Source organism: Bufo gargarizans, chromosome 8 (assembly GCF_014858855.1).
Source record: "Bufo gargarizans isolate SCDJY-AF-19 chromosome 8, ASM1485885v1, whole genome shotgun sequence".
In the NCBI taxonomy this organism is placed as follows: domain Eukaryota; kingdom Metazoa; phylum Chordata; class Amphibia; order Anura; family Bufonidae; genus Bufo; species Bufo gargarizans.
In genome coordinates this window covers 21,730,024-21,753,573 of record NC_058087.1, presented here as the reverse complement: position 1 = coordinate 21,753,573, position 23,550 = coordinate 21,730,024, and the positions used below count along the sequence as shown (strand labels likewise).

The 23,550-nt window shown below is 43.7% G+C and overlaps 1 protein-coding gene across 1 annotated transcript in view; it reads left to right on the top strand.

The window, feature by feature from the left end:
* GALNT5 (polypeptide N-acetylgalactosaminyltransferase 5) overlaps positions 1-21,956 on the top strand; it is a 37,815-nt gene extending 15,859 nt beyond the window's left edge. The window contains exons 2-10 of the mRNA XM_044303405.1: positions 9,324-9,490; positions 10,673-10,792; positions 12,257-12,392; positions 12,934-13,053; positions 13,970-14,087; positions 15,132-15,455; positions 17,098-17,178; positions 18,571-18,732; positions 20,339-21,956. Of these exons, the coding sequence (XP_044159340.1) occupies positions 9,324-9,490; positions 10,673-10,792; positions 12,257-12,392; positions 12,934-13,053; positions 13,970-14,087; positions 15,132-15,455; positions 17,098-17,178; positions 18,571-18,732; positions 20,339-20,479 (1,369 nt within the window). The 3' untranslated portion in view covers positions 20,480-21,956. The remainder of the gene's footprint in view (positions 1-9,323; positions 9,491-10,672; positions 10,793-12,256; positions 12,393-12,933; positions 13,054-13,969; positions 14,088-15,131; positions 15,456-17,097; positions 17,179-18,570; positions 18,733-20,338) is intronic.
* The last annotated feature ends 1,594 nt before the right edge of the window (positions 21,957-23,550 follow it).

Below are 23,550 nucleotides of genomic sequence, written 5' to 3'. Positions count from 1 at the left end.
CATTTTTACTTTTTTGTTATTAATTGAAATTTACCGATTTTTATTTTTTTTGCAAAAAAATGACATTTTTCACTTTCAGTTGTAATTTTTTTTTTTTAAACGACATCCATATATAAATTTTTATCTAAATTTATTGTTCTACATGTCTTTGATAAAAAAAAATAATGTTTGGGTAAAAAAAAAAAAATGGTTTGGGTAAAAGCTATAGCATTTACAACTATGGTACAAAAATGTGAATTTCCGCTTTTTGAAACAGCTCTGACTTTCTGAGCACCTGTCATGTTTCCTGAGGTTCTACAATGCCCAGACAATAGAAAACCCCCACAAATGACCCCATTTCGGAAAGTAGACACCCTAAGGTATTCGCTGATGGGCATAGTGAGTTCATAGAACTTTTTATTTTTTGTCACAAGTTAGCGGAAAATGATGATTTTTTTTTTTGTTCCTTACAAAGTCTCATATTCCACTAACTTGTGACAAAAAATAAAAAATTCCATGAACTCACTATGCCCATCACGAAATACCTTAGGGTGTCTTCTTTCCAAAATGGGGTCACTGGTGGGGTAGTTATACTGCCCTGGCATTCTAGGGGCCCAAATGTGTGGTAAGTAGTTTGAAATCAAAATCTGTAAAAAATGGCCGGTGAAATCCTAAAGGTGCTCTTTGGAATGTGGGCCCCTTTGCCCACCTAGGCTGCAAAAAAGTGTCACACATGTGGTATCGCCGTACTCAGGAGAAGTTGGGCAATGTGTTTTGGGGTGTCATTTTACATATACCCATGCTGGGTGAGATAAATATCTCGGTCAAATGCCAATTTTGTATAAAAAAATGGGAAAAGTTGTCCTTTGACGAGATATTTATCTCACCCAGCATGGGTATATGTAAAATGACACCCCAAAACACATTGCCCAACTTCTCCTGAGTACGGCGATACCACATGTGTGACACTTTTTTGCAGCCTAGGTGGGCAAATGGGCCCACATTCCAAAGAGCACCCATTTTTTACAGATTTTGATTTCAAACTACTTCGCACACATCTGGGCCCCTAGAATGCCAGGGCAGTATAACTACCCCACAAGTGACCCCATTTTAGAAAGAAGACACCCTAAGGTATTTCGTGATGGGCATAGTGAGTTCATGGAATTTTTTATTTTTTGTCACAAGTTAGTGGAATATGAGACTTTGTAAGAAAAAAACAAAAACAAAAAAAACAATTTCCGCTAACTTGGGCCAAAAAAATGTCTGAATGGAGCCTTACAGGGGGGTGATCAATGACACGGGGGTGATCAGGGAGTGTATATGGGGTGATCACCCCCCCTGTCACTGATCACCCATATAGACTTCCTGATCACCCCCCTGTCATTGATCACCCCCTGAAAGGCTCCATTCAGACGTCCATATGTTTTTTACGGATCCGATCCATGGAACCGTAGAAAACATTTGGACGTCTGAATGGAGCCTTACATGGGGGTGATCAATGACAGGGGGGTGATCAGGGAGTCTATATGGGGTGATCACCCCCCCTGTCATTGATCACCCCCCTGTAAGGCTCCATTCAGACGTCCGTATGTGTTTTACGGATCTACGCATCCATGGATCGGATCCGCAAAACACATACGGACGTCTGAATGGAGCCTTACAGGGGGGTGATCATCCCATATAGACTCCCTGATCACCCCCCTGTAAGGCTCCATTCAGACGTCCCTATGTGTTTTGCGGATCCGATCCATGGATGCGTGGATCCGTAAAACACATACGGGCGTCTGAATGGAGCCTTACAGGGGGGTGATCAATGACAGGGGGTGATCAGGGAGTGTATATGGGGTGATCACCCCCCTGTCATTGATCACCCCCCTGTAAGGCTCCATTCAGACGTCCGTATGTGTTTTGCGGATCCGATCAATGGATGCGTGGATCCGTAAAACACATACGGACATCTGAATGGAGCCTTACAGGGGGGTGATCAATGACAGGGGGGTGATCAGGGAGTCTATATGGGGTGATCAGGGGTTCATAAGGGGTTAATAAGTCACAGGGGGTAGTGTAGTGTAGTGATGTTTGGTGCTACTTTACTGAGCTACCTGTGTCCTCTGGTGGTCGATCCAAACAAAAGGGACCACCAGAGGACCAGGTAGCAGGTATATTAGATGCTGTTATCAAAACAGCGTCTAATATACCTGTTAGGTGTTAAAAAAATCGCATCTCCAGCCTGCCAGCGAACGATCACTGCTGGCAGGTTGAAGATCCACTCGCTTACCTTCTGATCCTGTGAACGCACGTGCCTGCGTGCGCGCGTTCACAGGAAATCTCGGCTCACACGAGATAACGCCAATCGGTGTTAGTGTGACCTGGGAGCGCCGCAGCAATGACTCCTTTCGGCGTTAGCGTGGCGGCAGGTGGTTAAAGCGCAGGGCTGGAGCGACTCCCTGGGGAGTCAGTGGCTGTCATATACTGTAGGCACTCGACCCCAACAAACTCTAGGATTAATTTTGTAGCGAGACAGTTTTTCCCTATTTGTATATTTTTGAAGTGTGGGGGGAAACAGTAGTTTTATTTAAAATACATGTAGAAATTGTGAAAGTTGGTGAAAAAATCATTCGGATCCCCTATCAAATGAAAAATGTTGTAGTCAAGTATTGGTAAATCATGTCAGGCCCAAAAGGGGTCTAGTTCCCTCGGTCGTTAGTGGGTATTTTGACCATAGACATTTATGGTATAACCTGGGTCGTAGCAATAAGGGAAGCAGGGAAAGTGGTTGCTTTAGGGGCCCGAACTCAAAAGGGGCCCACCCAGGATAAGAACTAAAAACTTTTATTGTCAGGGGCCCCTCTACAGTATTATACAATGACATTATATACATTGACACTGTAGGAAACGGACCGGACGGCTGTGAGAGCCAACTTGGGTTCCAAAGAAGTTTCAGGGGGCATTCAAAAATTTGCTTTGGGTCCCAGTCATTTCTAGTTATGCCACTAGGTATAATTTTACCATATGCTATATACAGACGTGGACAAAATTGTTGGTACCCTTTGGTCAATGAAAGAAAAAGTCACAATGGTCACAGAAATAACTTTAATCTGACAAAAGTAATAATAAATTAAAATTCTATAAATGTTAACCAATGAAAGTCAGACATTGTTTTTCAACCATGCTTCAACAGAATTATGTAAAAAAATAAACTCATGAAACAGGCATGGACAAAAATGATGGTACCCCTAGAAAACACAGAACATAATGTGACCAAAGGGACATGTTAATTCAAGGTGTGTCCACTAATTAGCATCACAGGTGTCTACAACCTTGTAATCAGCCATTGGGCCTATATATATGGCTCCAGGTAATCACTGTGTTGTTTGGTGATATGGTGTGTACCACACTCGACATGGACCAGAGGAAGCAAAGGAAAGAGCTGTCTCAAGAGATCAGAAAGAAAATTATAGACAAGCATGTTAAAGGTAAAGGCTATAAGACCATCTCCAAGCAACTAGATGTTCCTGTGAGTACAGTTGCACATATTATTCATAAGTTTAAGATCCATGGGACTGTAGCCAACCTCCCTGGACGTGGCCGCAGGAGGAAAATTGATGACAAATCTAAGAGACGGATAATCCGAATGGTAACAAAAGAGCCTAGAAAGACTTCTAAAGAGATTCAAGGTGAACTTCATGCTCAAGGAACATCAGTGTCAGATCGCACCATCCGTCGTTGTTTGAGCCAAAGTGGACTACATGGGAGACGACCAAGGAGGACACCATTGTTGAAAACGAATCATAAAAAAGCAAGACTGGAATATGCCAAACTACATGTTGACAAGCCACAAAGCTTCTGGGAGAATGTCCTGTGGACAGATGAGACAAAAATCGAAGTTTTTGCCAAGGCACATCAGCTGTATGTTCACAGACGAAAAAATGAAGCATATCAAGAAAAGAACACTGTCCCTACTGTGAAACATGGAGGAGGCTCTGTTATGTTCTGGGGCTGCTTTGCTGCGTCTGGCACAGGGTGTCTTGAATCTGTGCAGGGTACAATGAAATCTCAAGACTATCAAGGAATTCTAGAGAGAAATGTACTAGCCAGTGTCAGAAAGCTTGGTCTCAGTCGCAGGTCATGGGTCTTGCAACAGGACAATGACCCAAAACACACCGCTAAAAACACCCAAGAATGGCTAAGAGGAAAAAATTGGACTATTCTAAAGTGGCCTTCTATGAGCCCTGACCTCAATCCTATTGAGCATCTTTGGAAGGAGCTGAAACATGCAGTCTGGAAAAGGCACCCTTCAAACCGGACACAACTGGAGCAGTTTGCTCATGAGGAGTGGGCCAAAATACCTGCTGAGAGGTGCAGATGTCTCATTGACAGTTACAGGAAGCGTTTGATTGCAGTGATTGCCTCAAAAGGTTGCGCAACAAAATATTAAGTTAGGGGTACCATCATTTTTGTCCATGCCTGTTTCATGAGTTTATTTTTTTACATAATTCTGTTGAAGCATGGTTGAAAAACAATGTCTGACTTTCATTGGTTAACATTTATAGAATTTTAATTTATTATTACTTTTGTCAGATTAAAGTTATTTCTGTGACCATTGTGACTTTTTCTTTCATTGACCAAAGGGTACCAACAATTTTGTCCACGTCTGTATGTCACCCCTGGAACTCAGTCTTTTACGAAATGTGGTCCTTTGTCCCATTCTGCCATACAAGACATCTTTGATAAATAGGAGAGTGCTGGCTGCACACGAAAGTCTATGTGAGGTGTGGGAACAGTCCAGTAAGTACACTGTCCCTGGCCTCTCCTATTTGTTATGGCTGCTGGCCTACTTGCAAAACAGAGAATCGCAAGGTGTGTTAATATGTCATAGATGGTAGGGTAATATAGGTCATAGAAACACGTATTGGTTCACTCTGGAAATTCTTAAATCAATGTAACATTTAAAGTCTTGGACAGTTCCTGAACTTTGAATCCCATTGTGCGTAGAATGATAGTACAGTAGATAGATACATTAGAGAGGACAGTGCTGCCCACCTTTTGGATACCCCTATGTCATATATACTAGTGTTGGTCGAGCACCAAAGTGCTCGGGTGCTCAAGTAGAACACCTCAGGATGTTCGGGTGCTCTACCGATCACCCTAGCACAATGGAAGAACCCAAGCATTAAACCAGTCACCCCCTCCTCTGAAGAGGGGAGGGTGTCTGGTTCACAGGAAAAGGTCAGAAATTGATGGAAACACCACTGAAATGGTTCGGGAACAGCATGGGGAGGATGTCTGGATGCATCTTGGACTCCCAGGTCGCTGCTGGGAACGATGTTGTCTGAGTAGAACAACACTTTGACTGACTGACAATAATAGGCACAAAACCGAAGATATAATCAATTTTAGAGGAAAATTGTTAGGATATATGTATATATAGCGCAAGTGCTGCCAAAAATTACAAGGAAGAGGCACTCCGATACAACCTGTATATCATATAAAGGCGGGGCTCATTAACATTGTGGTACAATTGTTCAGGTAGTGGGACTCCTACAATCATAAAGTCTATGCACTAAGTGAAAGGGCTGCCAAAAATTACAAGGAACCGACACTCCAATACACTCTTTATTACACATAAAGGAGGGCATCATACACACCCTTGAAAATGTATGATTGATGGCCTGCTGGTGACCCTCTAAAACATTAGGAAAAAGGGCCTGCTAGTGACCCACATTTAGAGTGCCTTTATGTTCAGCCGCTTTCCTCTGGTGGAGTAGAAAAGTCAGGGGCAATCCAGGTCTTGTTCATTTTTAAACGGTCAGCATTTTCAGTTGACAGGCGGATGCGCTTATCAGATATTATGCCCCCAGAAGCACTAAATACACGCTCTGAAAAAACACTGGCAGCGGGGCAGGCCAGCACCTCCAAGGCGTAGAGTGCCAGTTCGTGCCATGTGTCCAGCTTGGACGCCCAATAGTTGTAAGGCACAGAGGGATCACTGAGGACGCTGACATGGTCTGCTACGTACTCTTTTACCATCTTCCCAAATTTTTCCTTGTGACACTAGGCCATGCATCAGGTTGAGAGTGTTGCCCTGCCTCTGTTGGAACTGCTCATCTCCCCATCTCGGTTGGCCAATGAACTATGTACTCTGCAGCCAGCGTTGTCAGCTGGAAATGTTTGGAGCAATTTTTCCACAAGGACCTTCTGGTATTGCACCATTTTGCTCGTCCTCTCCACCACAGGAATGAGAGATGAGAAGATCTCTTTGTACCGGGGGTCGAGAAGGGTGATCAACCAGTAATCGTTGTTGGCCAAAATGCGTACAACGCGAGGGTCACAGGAAAGGCAGCCTAACATAAAGTCAGCCATGTGTGCCAGAGTCCTAACAGACAAGACTTCGCTGTCCTCATCAGGAGGATGACTCTCAATCTCCTCATCCTCTTCCCCCTCTTCTACCCATCCACGCTGAACAGATGGAATAAAACTTCCATGGGTAATACCTTCTGTAGCAGAGGCAACCATCTCCTGCTCCTCCTCCTCCTCATCCAATTTGCGCTGAGAAGACGAACTGAGGGTGGTCTGGCTATCACCCAGTGTAATGTCTTCCCCCATTTCCACCTCTTCAACATGCAAAGCGTCCGCCTTCATTGTGAGCAGCGAGCGTTTCAGTAGACACAGTAGTGGGATGTTACGCTGATAATAGCGTTATCGCCGCTCACCATCTGTGTTAATTTCTCAAAGCTGCCACAGAGGTCAGATATCAATGCCCACTCGTCGCTTGTGAAGAGTGGAAGCTGACTGGAAAGGCGACGACCATGTTGCAGCTGGTATTCCACTACTGCTCTCTGCTGCTCACAAAGCCTTGCCAACATGTGGAACGTGGAGTTCCAGCGCTTGCTCACGTCGCACAACAGTCGGTGAGCTGGCAATTAAAAGCGCTGCTGAAGCGTTGCCAGACCGGTGGAAGCTGTCGATGACTTGCGGAAATGGGCACACACGCGGAGCACCTTCACTAGTACCGTAGGGGTAGGTTTTGAGAAACCGCTAAACCACTAGGTTGAACACGTGAGCTAGGCATGGGATGTGTGTGAGCTTGCCGAGCTCCAAAGCTGCCACCAAGTTACGGTCATTATCAGACCTGGTTGTAGGTTGAGTGGCGAGAGCCACAGCTCAGTCTGGTCCCTTATTCCCTTCTACAGCTCTGCGGCGGTGTGCTGTTTGTCACCTAGGCAGCGCTACACTGCTTACAGCTACTGACTGATGGCTGACTGGTGCTGCAAGATGATAATTCAATGGTGGAAGTGGAGGAGGAGGCTGAGGAGGAGATGGGTGGGTTGCAGCCACCAACGTATGTGGTGGCGGAAACCCTGATGGAAGTAGGGCCCACAATCCTTGGTGTCGGTAGCACCTGTGCAATCCCAGGGTACGACTCGCTCTCGGCCTCCACAACGTTCACCCAGTGTGCCGTCACGGAAATGTAGCGTCCCTGACCAAAAGCACTTGTCCATGTGTCAGTCGTTAAGTGGACCTTCCCAATAACTGCGTTGGTCAGAGCAGGAGTGATGTTACGGGACAAATGCTGGGACTGCACACCGTGAAAAATATTGGCGACTGGGGACAGAGTAACACGGAACGGCCACTGGCATCAGGCTGCGGAAAGCCTCAGTGTCCACAAGCCTAAATGGCAACATTTCCAGGGCCAGCAATTTGGAAAGGTGCGCATCTAGTGCTATGGTCTATGGGTGGGTGTTTGGGTATTTGCGCTATCGTTCAAAGGCCTGGGATATAGACATCTGTGCGCTGCACTGGGACACAGAAGGGGATGTGCTAGCTGATGGTGCTTGCGAAGTTCCAGGTGCATGGCAGGGGGCATCCGGGCCTGTGTCTTGAACAGGGTATAGGCCAGCACGTAACACAGGGGAAGAGGAGGCAGTGCTGTAACCCGCAGACACTGATTGTGGACCCAGGCGTTCAGCCCACCTATTATGGTGCTTTGATGCCATGTGTCGGATCATGCTGGTGGTGGTTAGGTTGCTAATCTGCACGCCCCTGCTTATTTTGGTACGGAACAGGTTGCAAATGACACTTCTTTCATCGTCTGCACTTTCCTCAAAAAAGCGCCAGGCTGTGGAACACCTACCCCTTGGCAAGGGAGAATGTCACAAGGGGGTGCTCCGGGGAACAGTTGTGGGCCTGTTTGGTGTGGCCCGCCTTCTCCCTTTTGCCACCCCACTGCCTCTTCCAGCCTGTTGCGGTGCTGCGGATCCCTCCCCCTCTGCACTACTGTCCTCGCTCGGCTTGAATGACACTGAATTAATGTCACTGATATTTCGGATACGCAAACGTTATACAGGAGATGTAGTGCAGGTAATGTAACTCTCCGCAGCGGACACCGTCTATGGAAAAAGTACACTGGATGTCACTTTTTTTAGGCTGCGCACACGTTACACAGGAGATGTAGCGCAGATAATGTCGCTGTCTGCAGCAGCCAAACGATTGCAAGCTATTTAGCGCAGGTTGCGCTAAAAATATATATTGCTGCCAGATAAAACAATAGTCCTTAAAAGTACTTTTGGGTCTCTCTAACAATTCCACGCAATTTAGCGCAGGTTGCGCTAATAATTATATTGCTGCCAGATACAACAATAGTCCTTAAAAGGACTTTTGTCTCTAACAAGTTTTTTCACTAAAATATTACTACTTGACTCCCTACACATTCTGTGCCTTCTTCAGCACAGCTCTTCCTGACTAAGGCCTATTGCACACGACCGTATGGCTTTTTCAGTGTTTTGCAGTCTGCAAAAAACGGATCCGCAAAAATAACAGATGACATCCGTGTGCATTCCATTTTTTACGGAACATCTGGCCCCTAATAGAACAGTACTATCCTTGTCCGTTATGCGGATAATAAGGCTCCATTCACACGTCCGTGTGCTGTCCGCATCCGCATTTCTGGAGCGCGCCACCGATCTTCTGGTCCGTGGCTCCGGAAAAAAATAGAACATGTCCTATTCTTGTCCACAATTGCAGACAAGAATAGGCATTTCTATGGGTGTGCCGGACGGGTGTATTGCGGATTCGCAATTTGCAGATCAGCAATGCACTACGGATATGTGAATAGACCCTAATAGGACATGTTCTGTCTTTGAACGAAAATACGGAAACGGAATGCATACGGAGTACACCGCGATGTGCCGAGCATTGCGATGCTTGAGTAAAATTAGTGTTCGACAGAGCATGCTCGCCCAACACTAATATATACCAATACAATAATCCATACATAAATATGTCTGAAGTATTTATTAAAGAATGTAAGTAGAAATGATGGTGTTTCCACATTTTCCTTCCAGGTGCTCAGATCAGCTGGTCCACGATGATCTTCCCAACACCAGTATCATCATGTGTTTTGTGGACGAGGTGTGGTCCACCCTCATCCGCTCTGTTTTCAGTGTCCTCAACCGATCTCCAGCTCATCTCATCAAAGAGATTATTCTCGTAGATGACTTCAGCACAAAAGGTCAGTGTTTCACAATGTCAGATCCTGGAGTGAGGTCTGCTGAAGAGTCTCAGACACCACAACTCTTATATACCGTGAAGCCCTCTCACTTTAAAGGGAATCTGTCACCTAGTTTTACCCTATAGAGCTGCGGACATGCACGGATAGATCTCTGCTAGCATGTCCGCAATATACGGAACCTGTCCCATAGCTCTGTGTGGTTTTGTTTAATTAAAAAATATATTTTATAGATATGTAAATTAGCCAAGTAAGGTGCCCAAGGCGTGGTTACTTACAGCTAAGGAGCCCACCACGCCCCCTGTGAAGGAGCCCAGCACCGCCTGCATCCAGGAATCTCCTCCTTGCTCACGAAGTTACAGTGCTGTAATCTCGCGATGCGCGAGCTAGCGCATGCACAGTGCCGGCAAAGTGTTCGTTCCCTTTGCTGGCATCAGCCTCAGTGAATGAACTGCACATGCGCTAGCTCGCGCATCGCGAGATTACGGCACTGTAACTTTGTGAGCGAGGAGGAGATTCCTTGTCTAAGAGACTCTTGTTTTCTCATTGCAGGGGAGTGCTACATCGTTGCTTTAATACAGGGATACCCAACCTGTGGCCCTCAGGCTGTTGCAAAACTACAACTCCCAGCATGTCTGGACAGCCTACAGCTATCAGGGCATGTTGGGAGTTATAGTTTTGCAACAGCTGGAGGACCACAGGTTGGTAATCCCTGGTTTAATAGATATATTAGATAGATAGATAGATAGATAGATAGATAGATAGATAGATAGATAGATAGCTCACTTCAGACTGTTATCCTGCAGGTTGATCCAGAGGAAGGCAAAAAACCCCATGAGGTGGAAGTCAATATTCCTAATTTAGGGGGAAAAAAATCCTTCTCAACTCCAATCAGGCAATCAGAATAACTCTCTGGATCAACATCCCTTTTCTAGAAATCTAGTAACTGTAATATTATTATACTCCAGAAATATATCCAGGCCCATAGATAGCTAGATGGATGGATGGTAAGGAGGCTCCTACTATCAGCTCATCATATAGGAACTCACTATATAAAATGTAATTATTAATAAAAGTTTCTTCATGAACATATTTTGCGCTAAAGCCTCTGTTATAAAAGTACAGTACAAGGAGACACCATACAGAACTTACACCCTCATCATTCATCTTTTTTCATCTCTGTAGCCTACCTCAAAGACAAGTTAGATGATTTCTTGAAGAAATACCCCAAGGTTCGGATACTTCATCTCAAGGAAAGACACGGGTTAATTCGAGCTAGGCTTGCTGGAGCGAATATTGCAACAGGTACTAACCCTTTCTATTTTGGTAGGGTTTATACTGTATGTATGGAGTAGAAAACCGTCCAGTGTAACAGTCTCCCAGACCCAGTGCTGTAACCACCAGTGATCAGTGGTAATCTGCATCACCACAGGAGAACTGAGGCTTCACACGGTTTGCATTGAAATCCATGGACTGTGTAATGCATGGACATGTCAGGTCCTCCTAGAGTGAGAGACCCTCTCTGTTCTGACCAACAAAGGATTGGATGGAGTTTTCTCCCTCTAGTAATTCCCCATTGCCTCAGGTAGACTTGCCCAGTGCAGGCGTCAGCTAGCATCTACTGGCGGTCAGCAGGGGATGTGAAAGTAGTGTAAGTGCATTCTTTACCAGTGCTTTGCAGTACATTAGATAATTGATAGAGGTTTCCCTTGCCTGGAAACTCCTTGTACAATGCACTTGACTAAAAGGCTAGGGCAGTATGTCAAGGACTGTCAGGGTCGTGTGATGGATTTCTGTAGTAGATGAACAGTAGAAGAATTTCTAGGCTATTTTGAGAAACTATTTTATAGTATTAACCTCATATCATTAACAGTTTTATATTATATGATGTATGTGTAGCAGAGATGAATTATACGGTATGTAGCAGATCTGAATCATATGTAGCAGAGCTGCATTTATGTATTATTGCCATGTTAACACAGCATTGTGGCTCTCTTAGAAATGCTATAACCAATTTTGTGCTACTCTAATGCATTGAAATTACAAAATAATACAAAATAATGCAAAATAATGCAACTTTGCAAATGCATTAGGGACAATTTTTGGTAAAATGTCCCTAATGCACTAAAAATACTTTTTGTAATACACTTTATTAATTCATCTTTCATTTTTAATAGAGATACACCCCCCCCCCCCCCTAAAGCGCACCTTTCCCTGTGCGCTTAAAATTAACTTCTCTGTACACTGCCAACTGTACGGAGTACGGGCTCTACAGTTTATGAATGGGGCCACAGCGCATGGAGTACAGGCAGGACTTTTAGTTTAGTGAAGCAGGCACAGGCAGGAGCCCGCTTAGCTAATCCTGGTATAGTACATTGTTACAGGGTACTGATATGCTATGCCAACATTTGGGGGGGCACAGGCAGGAGCAGCAATGTGCGCTCCTGCCCGTACTCCATGCGCTGTGGCCCCATTCATACTGTACTATATGTTCAGGAACTGTTAATTGGAAGCGTGACTGCAGGATCAGACTACACAGGGTATGTTTGTAGTCTGTTACCATGGAAACTTATAGGCCAGTCTAGGTGCTGTAAACACAATATGGTAGCAAATTTTTAAATACAATCGTAAAGTTGCATTATTTTTTATTTTAGATACATTAGAACCATAAAAGCTGGACATATGCTCTAGAGTACATGACGCACAATCTTATGTGAATCTACCCTGTAAGTCATTCACTATGCAGTAAAGTGCTACCTTATCTTTTAGGGGACGTATTGACGTTCTTAGACTCACACGTTGAGTGCAATGTTGGATGGCTGGAGCCTCTCCTGGAACAAGTTCGGGTAAACAGAAGGAAAGTAGCTTGCCCAGTGATTGAAGTAATTAACGATAAGGACATGAGGTAATGTTCGGCTGCACGTGGGTATAGCAAACCCAAGTGAAATTGTATCAATTTGTAATTTTTTTAAATATAATGTTATGTTATTTTAGGCATTGAAAAAAAAATTATGTATACATTATAGTTTTATGATAATAATCTGACTACTTAACAAGCTGCTGCTCTATAGAACACATTGTACCATGTCCAAGGGCATACATACCACGGAGACTCACTTTTCCTGGATGGTATATGTGGTCACTCATGCTTGTGGTTCTGTTTTTACGATAATGGGAGTGCCTCGCTCTGCTGTCTTCATAGCTCCCACAGACTTCTGTGGAGAGGGGCATGTACAGTACGTGCATGACCTCTTCTTCTACATGTGGATGCTGTAGGGTTTCTGGTGGTCCCAGAGATAGGATACTTGGACATGGCAACTAATAAGGTTGCAGCTTTTGTTTTTTAGAGGCCCTTTTGGGCAACTGCTCTTATAGCTGACATCCGTTTTGATAAATATATCCCATTCATGATTATCTGATTGTTAATACTGATCTCTTCCATCCAGCTATATGACTGTGGACAACTTCCAGAGAGGGATTTTCACATGGCCAATGAATTTTGGCTGGAGACCCATCCCTACAGAAGTTCTCCAGAAAAATAAGATAACAGACATGGACCCAATAAGGTGAACACTTCTCATCTGTTTTATTCATTTCCACCCACAAATAGTGATATTGTAATTTTTGCACAATTTGATTGGAATCACGTTTTATGACATGTCTTGACAAACGTGTAAAATGATTTGTATAAATTGCAATGTTGCTTATGGCTGCTGTTATTCACTGGTATGGGAGCCCCAAAAATAGCTGAGAAACTGCACTCATCTATTTTTGAGGAGAGGCTATAGAGACGGTCCAAGAGGTGGAAGCCATAGCCTTTAAAGGCTATGGACACTGTTGGGTACATTTTTCATTATTGCATTCACATTGGGATAAAAATAATTTTACATTTAACAGTTTACTTATACAGCTTTGACTTTAAGTGCACTTGCAGACTAGCATGCTTTCTGCCTCAGATTGAATCCGTCACCAGCAGCTCTGATGGCTCATTCTGTAGCTCTTATCTCTGAATTGCAGATCCAGCTGTCAGAGCAGCTCCCTGACATTTTCTGCTAGTCTGCGAATGCACTGAAACTGAAAGTTGTAGAAAAATTTTTTTTGAAAAGTTTTAATAAAGACCAATTTAAAATCTGATTTTTAGCCCAAAATGAGTAGAATGCAATAAAAAAAAATTGCTCCCAAAGCTACCTATAGCCTTTAATGAGACATTCCCCATATTATGTTACATTTTTATGGTGAAGTGGAGGCTTGCTTTAAATTCAGCATTTTTATCATACTGACACTAAGCAACAATATCCCAAGAATATAACCCTGAACATAAAGGGGGACTTAAAGTGAAGGGACTCCATCAACAAGTAGCCAAATCTGCCCTCAAAATATGATAGTAAAGCATCGCAGCTATGGAACTGACGTATAAAGACTTAATTTTCTAAATTTATATTTAATAATATAATATCTTTGCATTTTGCTTGACTGTTTCAGATGTCCAGTTATGGCTGGAGGACTATTTTCCATTGACAAGAAATATTTCTTTGAACTTGGTACATATGACCCTGGCCTGGATGTTTGGGGAGGAGAGAACATGGAAATATCATTTAAGGTATTTTTTATTAAGAAATACTTTTGTTAGCCCGTATTACCATTTTATAGCTTGTGATATAGGCTGCCGTGACAATAAAGCGCTTGTCTGGGTTAGAAAACCCATTTTTATAACCCTATTAGATAATTCTGGGTTAATAGGGGGGTCCTCTGCTCTGGATCCTCATCTCTTAGCCAGAGTAGAGAGTGGTTACAAGGATTGCCGCTGTTTCTGTAGGACACCAGTTTCTGGCATACATCATAGTAAATCCATCGGGCAGAGGAGGCTCTGTCCCTCACACTAAGCCTCACTCTTTTTCTTGCTTTCTCTCTTAGCAAAGTTGTGCAAAGCACAAAGAGATGCAAATTATGGTGCAACTATGGCATGCTCCATAATTTGCAACTATTAACAACACCTTTATGTTATGTAAAACCCTTAATGGGCATCTGTCAGCAGTTTTGTACCTATGACACTGGCTGACCTGTTACATGTGCACTTGGCAGCTGAAGGCATCTGTGTTGGTCCCTTGTTCACATGTGTCCTCATTGCTGAGAAAAATGATGTTTTAGTATATGCAAATAAGCATCTAGGAGCAACGGGGGCGTTGCCTTTACACCTAGAGGCTCTGCTCGCTCTGCAACTGCTGCACCCTCTGCACTTTGATTGAAAGGGCCAAGCAATGAAAACATCATCACACCTGGCCGTGTCAATCAAAGTGGATAGGACGCGGCAGTTGCATAGACAGTAGAACCTCTAGAAGTAATGGTAACACCCTGTTGCTCCCAGAGGCTCTTTTGCATATATTAAAACATCATTTTTCTCAGCGATGCGGACACATATGAACATGGGACCAACACAGATGTCTTCAGCTGCCAAGTGCACATGTAACAGGTCAGCCGGTGTCATAGGGACAAACCTGCTGACAGATGCCCTTCAAATAAATCACCCCATGATTTTACTCAGTGTCTATTCAAATGGCTTATTGAAGATGTATGGAAAAGGATTGTCCAGACTCCAGATGGGACAACCCCTTTAATTGTATATTTGGCTTCTCCTGTACTTTAGGTTTGGATGTGTGGTGGAGAAATTGAGATCATCCCTTGCTCCAGAGTTGGCCACATCTTTAGGAATGATAACCCCTACTCGTTCCCTAAGGATCGGGTGAAAACTGTAGAGAGGAATCTGGCTCGTGTTGCTGAAGTCTGGCTGGATGAGTACAAGGAGCTTTTCTATGGTCATGGTTACCACCTTCTACAAGAGCTTCCAAACATTGGTGACCTGACCGAGCAAAAGGAACTGAGGAAGAGATTACAGTGCAAGAGCTTTAAATGGTACATAGACAATGTCTATCCAGATCTGGATGCCCCTCTGGTCAGAGCTAAAGGAGTGGTAAGTACCCACCATAAACAATGTTGCTATATGAATAAGGATTTATGGCAGCTATCTATGGTCCCATAAACCGTATGGTATAATCCAGGGAACAGCAACCTCCGGCACTCCAGCTGTCCTTAAACTACAACTCCCAGAATGCTCCACTCACTTCTATGGAAGTTAGAAGAACAGCTGAACATGTTGCATGCTGGGAGTTGTAGTTTCACAGCACCTGGTTGCTGATCCCTGGTATAACCAAACCCATTTATCCAAGTTAGGTGTTAATGTTTAATCTTTGAGGGCTCCCCCAACACTGAGTACGTCAATACTGAGACCCCCAATGATCAGTAGAAGAGGGGTCCGAGTGAAGAACAATAGTAAAACTGGTAGATGCCAACTGGACCCCTCTATCTGATGCTGCATATTTCTTTGGGAGATACAGCTCAACATGTTTTAATAGAGTAACTTCAGGTGCATCTTTTATATTATCATACTATTTATACTAAATATATTAGGTTTTAGTTTAATATTCTGAACATGTTAATAGTCCAGCATTTACATGGTCCGTTTATTGAGATTCTGCTTTAATTATATGAAAAAAGCATGCTGATATTATAGTGTGCCTTGTTGTAATGTAAGCAAGTATCACTAGGGGGCACTAGAGTACAGTTCAGGAGATAAACAGACTAAATATTTGCAGTATTTTTCTCTTTTAACCACTTCACCACTGTTTAAGCTGACATGTCATAGTTGCCAGCAGTATCTGGCTATCCCTAATTTTGAAGCGTAGTCCTAGCAAATACTGTATTTGTCCCGGTCATTGCTCCACAAATGCAGGGATTAGTTTTTGTTTTAATCATCTGTCTCCTATTGGATAAATCCAATAGTTACTTGCCGATATAAAGTGGTTAGCACTGGTGCCTTGCAGCGCTGGGGTCCTAGGTTTGAATCCGACCAAGGACAACATCTGCATGGAGTTTGTATGTTCTCCCCGTGTGTTACTCCGGGTTCCTCCCACACTCCAAAGACATACTGATAGGGACCTCAGATTGTGAGACCCATTGAGGACAGCTTGATGCTAATGTCTGTAAAGCGCTGCGGAATATGTCAGCGCTATATAAGTGAGTATAATAAAAATAAGTAATTAAAGGGGATCTGATCTGTGGTATTTGCACCTATGACACCGGCTGACCTGTTACATGTGCGCTTGGCAGCTGAAGGCATCTGTGTTGGTCCCATGTTCATATGTGTCCGCATTGCTGAGAAAAATGATGTTTTAATGTATGTAAATGAGCCTCTAGGAGCAACGGGGGCGTTACCATTACACTCCTACCACTAGCGGACACTAGAATGGGAGCGGAGCTGCAGTACCCCAGCCCGGCCACTACACAATGATTGGAGCCATCTGCTTCTGGCTCCGTCCACTCTATGGCTTCTAGTACCAGAGACTGCCGAATACAACTGATTGGTGTTGAACCCCCCACCGATCTAATACTGATGTCCCTAAAACCCCTTTAAGGAGATAAGACCAAAAATTTTACTGTCTTAACTGGTAAACCAAAAACAAGTCAATAGGGGAAGTATGCAACTGTAATATGTGATATTTACACTTTAATTTTAATATAACTAATATAACTAAGTTTTCAATGTTTTCTTTTAGATAAAAAACCCTGCATTGGGAAAATGCCTGTCTTTACTAAATTCTACTGTCGTTGCTGAGTCTTGTGATGCCAGTAAGGAGGTAAGTGCTTTACATGGCTGTATTGCTCTACATTGGGAAAAAATACATTATTATACATTTTTTAAATGGGTCCAGTCGGCTCTCCTGGCATTTCTGTTTTGGAAAATACAGGTTCCCCCCCCCAAAAAAAAACAACTCTGGACCATATATCCTTACACCTCGATACTGTGCTGTTAATCAATTATCCGTTATTGAAATGTTTGAGTAAATGGATTACAGGACGTTACGTTCCCCTTGTCCATGGGGTGTATCCATTCTGTGTGGCCAGTATCAGACTGTGTAGAGCAGGAATCAGCACTCCTGCTGCTGTGAAACTACAACTTCCAGCATGTAACATGCTTGTCTGCTCTTCTCATTCTCTTAGAAGTGAATAAAGCATTATGGGATTTGTAGTTTCCGAACAGCTGGAGTGTCGGAGGTTGCTGACCCCTGGTGTAGGGGCACGTCCTATATCCTTTGATCCATTGATATCTGAAATCAATAATAGTCTTTGCAGTTGGTTTCAGACCCCTTCTTCCCAGTAGTATCCAGTCTGAAGTTATGGGGACCTCCATCATGGAGACGTTCGATAGCATGGCTACTGCTGTGTGGCTTGCGGGACTGAATACATCTACTCTACTGTAGAGCCAGACATTTCAGGAAAAGTGCATTTTCAGTTGGAGGATTGCCTTATCACGTTTAATGGTGGGGGCTATGAGGATCTAACTGCTGGGACGCCCACCGTTCCTGAGAATGGCGTCCCTTTGCCCGTCTGAACGGAGCAGCAAGTCGAGCACGTGCGCATATGCTCTTTTCATTCTCCATAGGACAGCCAGAGATTTCATTGGTCATGCTCCATTCAGATGACGGGACCGGGAGCCCCATTCTCCAGATTCATGTTGACCACCACGGATCAAATAGTTATCCCTTATTATCCACAGGAGAGGGGATAACTTTGAAACTTGGTACAGCCCCTTTAAGGGATTAACCTATGATGTCACATTGGCTTCTACTTTAATTTAGGTCATAAAGTCCATATCTGCTGCACCGTTCCGGAGCTCTCCTCACTGGACTCCCGCTCCCCACTTGTCAATTTCCACATGTGCTGATCTAGCCAATGACTGACCTCAGTGGTGTTGTGTCCACAGCTGTGTCCACAGCTGACCTAGCAATGATGTGCCACACGTCACCGCTGAGGCCAGTCATTGGCCGCAGTGCCTCATGTGACCCCATCCATGCAGAAGTGGACAGAGATGGACCAGAAGTCCAGTGAAGAGAGGCCAGGCCTCACAGAGATGGACATCCTCTTTACGGAGCAATTTTATTTTGTCCTATCTTATACAATGGGACCATTTGGTGTCTTCTCTTATAATTTTGGAAGCTAATGGTTATGTCCTGTTATTCTCCCCACAGAACCAGCAGTTTAACTTCACCTGGTTAAGATTAATTAAGCAGAAGGATCTCTGCATCTCACCCGGCCCCAATAAGAACAAAGTGGTCGTATTACCATGTGACAACCTGAACGGCAACCTGCGCTGGTTACACAAGTCCCTGACCGCATTTCAGCCCGTACTAGTAAGTAAACAGCGTTTCCCCACACGGCAGAAGGAAGCAGTTCACATGTAACATGTCCGCCCAGGCGTGAGGCATATTTACTCGATGTGTGAGCAGCTGTGGGTCAGATCCTGAGCCAGGTAACCCTCCCTGCTTCTCCCTGGGCCCTAATCAGCCTGAAAAAAAGCGTCATTAAGATAAAGAAAGCAAACAGATCTGCTGCTGGGAGTCCTGATAGTCCTGCGCACCTGACATGCCATCTCCAGTCACCGCTCTCTGCCAGTTCTTCAGCTGGTATCTCAAAGTTTATACTTGCGGTTGGCAGCAGCACAATCACCAGTCCTTCTCTTTTTGAGCTATCTGCATCAGCTAATCTTCTCGGATACTTGTGATTGCCCTTATTTTCCGAATATACTGTATAAACTTGTAAGGAGCATGCGAGCACCGCTGTGCAAAGTGGACATATATGGCTCGCTAGTCCATTTTCCAAAGGAGGCTGACTGGGCAGGATATAGACCCCTTCTGGAGATTGCTAGCGCCCAGTATGGCACATGTGGATTTTCCAACACATTGGGAATTCTGTGTGCGGCTACTTAAAGGAGAATGGCACCCACACAGCGGAATATGATGGCATAAGAAGCTGCTGATTGGCCTCTGAGCTTACCTTAGTCCGTATGGAGGTTTTCACCACCATCCATATCCTTTTCCAAGATGGCGATGTTTTCCTGTACTGTGCCTGCGCTGAAAGCGATAAGCACAGGCGCAGATACAGTATAGCCAGTGCTTCCTTGATGTTTTCTACCGGCTCCTGCGCTGACTGCTCTCAACACAGGTGCAGTAAAGGAAAATGTTCCGTATTGGAAAAGGATATAGATGGTGGCGACTCTTTACACCGCTACCCTGGACACCGAGGAGGGTCAACAGTAAGCCCACAGGCCAATTGGCAGCTCCTCATGCCTTCACAATCTAGTGTATGGCATTGCTTTAATTTAGCAGCAAAGTGACCAACCCCCTTTAATCCAAACGACCTCATTGATTCCCCCACTGCAGCTGACCGCGGTGGTGACCCACCTCGGCCAGTAATTGGGTGAGTAAATACTCCAAGCCATTCCGATTCTTCCAGGAAACCCTTTAAGGAGGAGGCTCCCAGGAACAGAACCTGCCAAGAGCAAACTAAATCCAGTCAGTATTATTTAGCAGGGTACAGCAGTATTATTTAGGAGTATAGTGGCAATATTATATGGGCTATTTAGAAAGTATTAGAATTATGTGGGTACTATATGGTGCTATTATATGGGATGTATATAGCAGTATTACGTTAGCTTAAATTATGAGATAAATTGTGTAAAAATAAATGTTGGAGACACAGGGTTCCTTTGCTTGTTTTCCGTACGGGGACCTCCCTTAGCAGATGTAGCTCCTGAACTTCTGGTTGTAGAATTCTGACACAATGCAGTCTTATATTTTCTTCATTGGTGTCTGCTGAAATACAAGCCCTATAAGAGATGCTACATGTTCCTCCATTGTCTATGCCAGGGCATAATTGCTCCATGTCTGTTGTTCTTCTACTTGCCAGTCCTTGACTTTTTGGTATTTGATGATTTTTTATTTTTTTTATTTGTTATAGGCGGACCATTTAGTTTTAGAAAACACAAAGCATCCAATGTGTCTGGAGATGGAACCTTCTCATGGAAGAGTGCAAATCAATGTCTGCAGCCCCACAAGTCCTCTTCAGAAGTGGAGTTTTGAGACGTACTTTGCCTCGTGAGGGCGAACTTTTTTCTAAAGAATTTAATATATTGTTGCAGATGTTACAGATTGGAGCAGATGGACAATACTGTTACATCGAACTCAGTTTTTTGAATTTCTGTTTCAAACAGGTGGAACTAGGATGTGACCATAAACAGGAATATGGAAAGACTAAAAGGTTCCCTAAAAATTGGAAATGGTGCTGCAGAACAAGAGATTAATGAGGATTCTGGGACTTTCACTGATTCTGTTTTTTAAGCATAGGTGTTACAAAGGGGATTTTATGTTTGGGGCTCCTGGTAGGGATCTCAACATTATTTATTTGATTTTTTGGGGGTAACTGAAATTGTATCACATCTATATGCTGTCATAGGACATACGGACAGGAGTTGTTCTGAGCGGACAACCCTTTAAATATTAATGACGTCATAAATTGTGTTGCTACTTGAAAAAATAATAACAGTTGCCCCTTACATGAGCCGATGGAAAGTGGTGTCAAATGGGGTTGTCTTGTGCTGGACCTTTGGAGGCCATTATTTTGTCAGAACCTGGGCCCATCAGAGGCTTCTCTGGTACTCAGGAGGGTCAGTCAGACCGTTAATCTGACACAGACGCCGACTATGTAGAAACCTTACTGTCACCGTGAATAAGGGAGCACAGAGCATGTACAATGTTCAGATGAGACGTAAACTGTTTTTAACTTCAGATTTTTATTTGTCTGTAATTTTTCTAAACTGGACGCATTGCTCTCTCTCTCCTTTTTAGTGTGTTGTAGCCATACATTTGTCATCAGTGGATCTGTTTCATGATTTTTCCTTCAATTACTACTACAGTACAAACCCCTTTTTCTGTGCTCCTGCACATTCATCGGTTTTAACCTCTATTTATTCCTATAATAAATCATTGATTTCTGGTAGGATCTGTTGAGACAATGTCACATGTAAGCAGCTTGGGTGCCTAAAGTTTCTAAAATGTTGCCAAAAATTGCATTAACTGCAGTGGTGATAAATTATTTTTTTTCTCTCCACCACTACAGAAGCGCTTGCTATTAGTTCTGTATTTGACCGTCAATTTGAATATGTGAATGTGAGCAAATAGCGCCACCTGCAGGTTATATCCTGTTATGCATATTGTAACTCCAGCCTTCGATTTCCTGTATGAAAGAAAACTTCATTGGTCTTTCTGTTGCAGAGTTTACTAGTGCACTTTATCCCTGCAGAATTGTTTTATAAACTTTTGATAGAATGTATCAATCTACATTCTAGTCATCTTTTCATTGGGTTTTAAGTATTTTTAACAACTCTTTTCATTTTTCGCACCAACAATGTGATGATATGATATGTATGACCAGGCTCACTCTCTTAGTAGAAGGTGTGGGGACTCACTCTGGTAGACAGGATTAGCGGACGCAGTATAGAGGCAACAACAAGTTCTTTGGATCAAACAGTTCAGTGTTTTATTCACACTTTAGGTAAGTGACAAAAAAGCTGTCATATTCAAACAAAAAGTTACCTTGTGGTGTTGGTGGTAATTCACACCATGCGGCAATTCTGCCTCAAAGAGTCCTTGCTGATAGCAGCACCAACCTGTTTTCATGCCAAACAGGTAGCAAGCCTTCATCCAGACACAAGGCTCCCAGATCCCAACACAGAGAGACATGGCTTCTGAGCCCAGCTGCCTATTTAAGGACAGCCAGCAGCACATGCTGGAAGAAAAATACCTGTTTTCCTAGACCAAACCTCTCACTGTGTCACAAAGGCAAGAAACAAATATGTCCTGCAATACTGATTCTACGAAGAGTGATATTTAAAATGTGTATATATATATAGTTAGTTCTGACTAAGGCTACTTTCACATTAGAGTTAGCAGGGTCCGGCAGTCTGTTCCGGCAGGGAAACAGCCTGCCCGATCCGTATTAATATTAGCCCACGTGTTTGGCCTGAAGTCTGTTCCGGCCCTATTCACTATAATGGGGATGAACCAGGGGTCCGGCCGCACCACGGCAAATATGCAGAGAGGTGGCCAGACAAAAACTTGATGCATGCTGCAGTTTCCGGCGGCACACATGGGCTAGCGTTAGTACGGATCTGGCAGGCTGTTCCCCTGCCGGTACAGCCTGTCGGGCCCTGCTAACGCTAATGTGAAAGTAACCTTAAAGGGGTTATCTAATGAATAACTTTATACCTGTAGCCACCCTGGAGGAAACAATGTTGAGCCAGAGTGAAGTGCCTTTTACAAATCCTGCATGTCCTGTATCATGCAGAAGAGGCGCGCTCACTCGCTACACTACAGTAATTCTTCCTTTCCAAACCTTGTATCAAGGATGGATTATGGTAATAGGTTGTTATAACTTGCAGGATTAGAAACAGACAAGCGGCTGATCCTCACACAAGAATAGAACAGCTCAGAAAAGGGTTAAATGGTAAAGAAATGTGTATGTATATATATATATAGTTCTGTGCAAATGTTTTTGGAAAATGCTGCAAAGAATGTAGTGAATGAACAAAAGAGAAATCGAATTCCAAACAATATTTGGCGTGACACTGACCGCCCATGACTTCAAAACAGCCTCAGTTCTTCTAGGTAGACTTGCACGCAGTTATTGGAGGAACTTGGCTTGGAACTTGAAGGAACTAGGGAGGTTGTTCCAAACTTCTTGGAGAACTGAGCACAAATCTTCTGCAGATGTAGGCTTGCTCAAATCCTTCTGAATCTTCATGTAATCCAAGACAGACTCAAGGATGTTGAGATCAGGGCTCCATGGCGGCTATATTATCACTTCCAGGACCCCTTGTTATTCTTTACACTAAAGACAGTTCCTAATGACATTGGCTGTATGTTTGGGATAATTGTCCTGCCGCAGAATAAACTTAAAATATTAACATTTCTATTTTTGAAAGCATTGCAGCATATATTTTTTTCCAAATTTGAAGGATAACCAAAATGAGGAGGAGGCCACAGACATCGAGGAGCACCCTGCCTAATGTCAGAAAAAGGTAGAGACGTAGACAGCCCCTCGCTCCAAGCAGCACACACCCGTTACCGGCTAAAGAGATGTCCCACAACTGATGCATTCCTCCGGTTACTCTT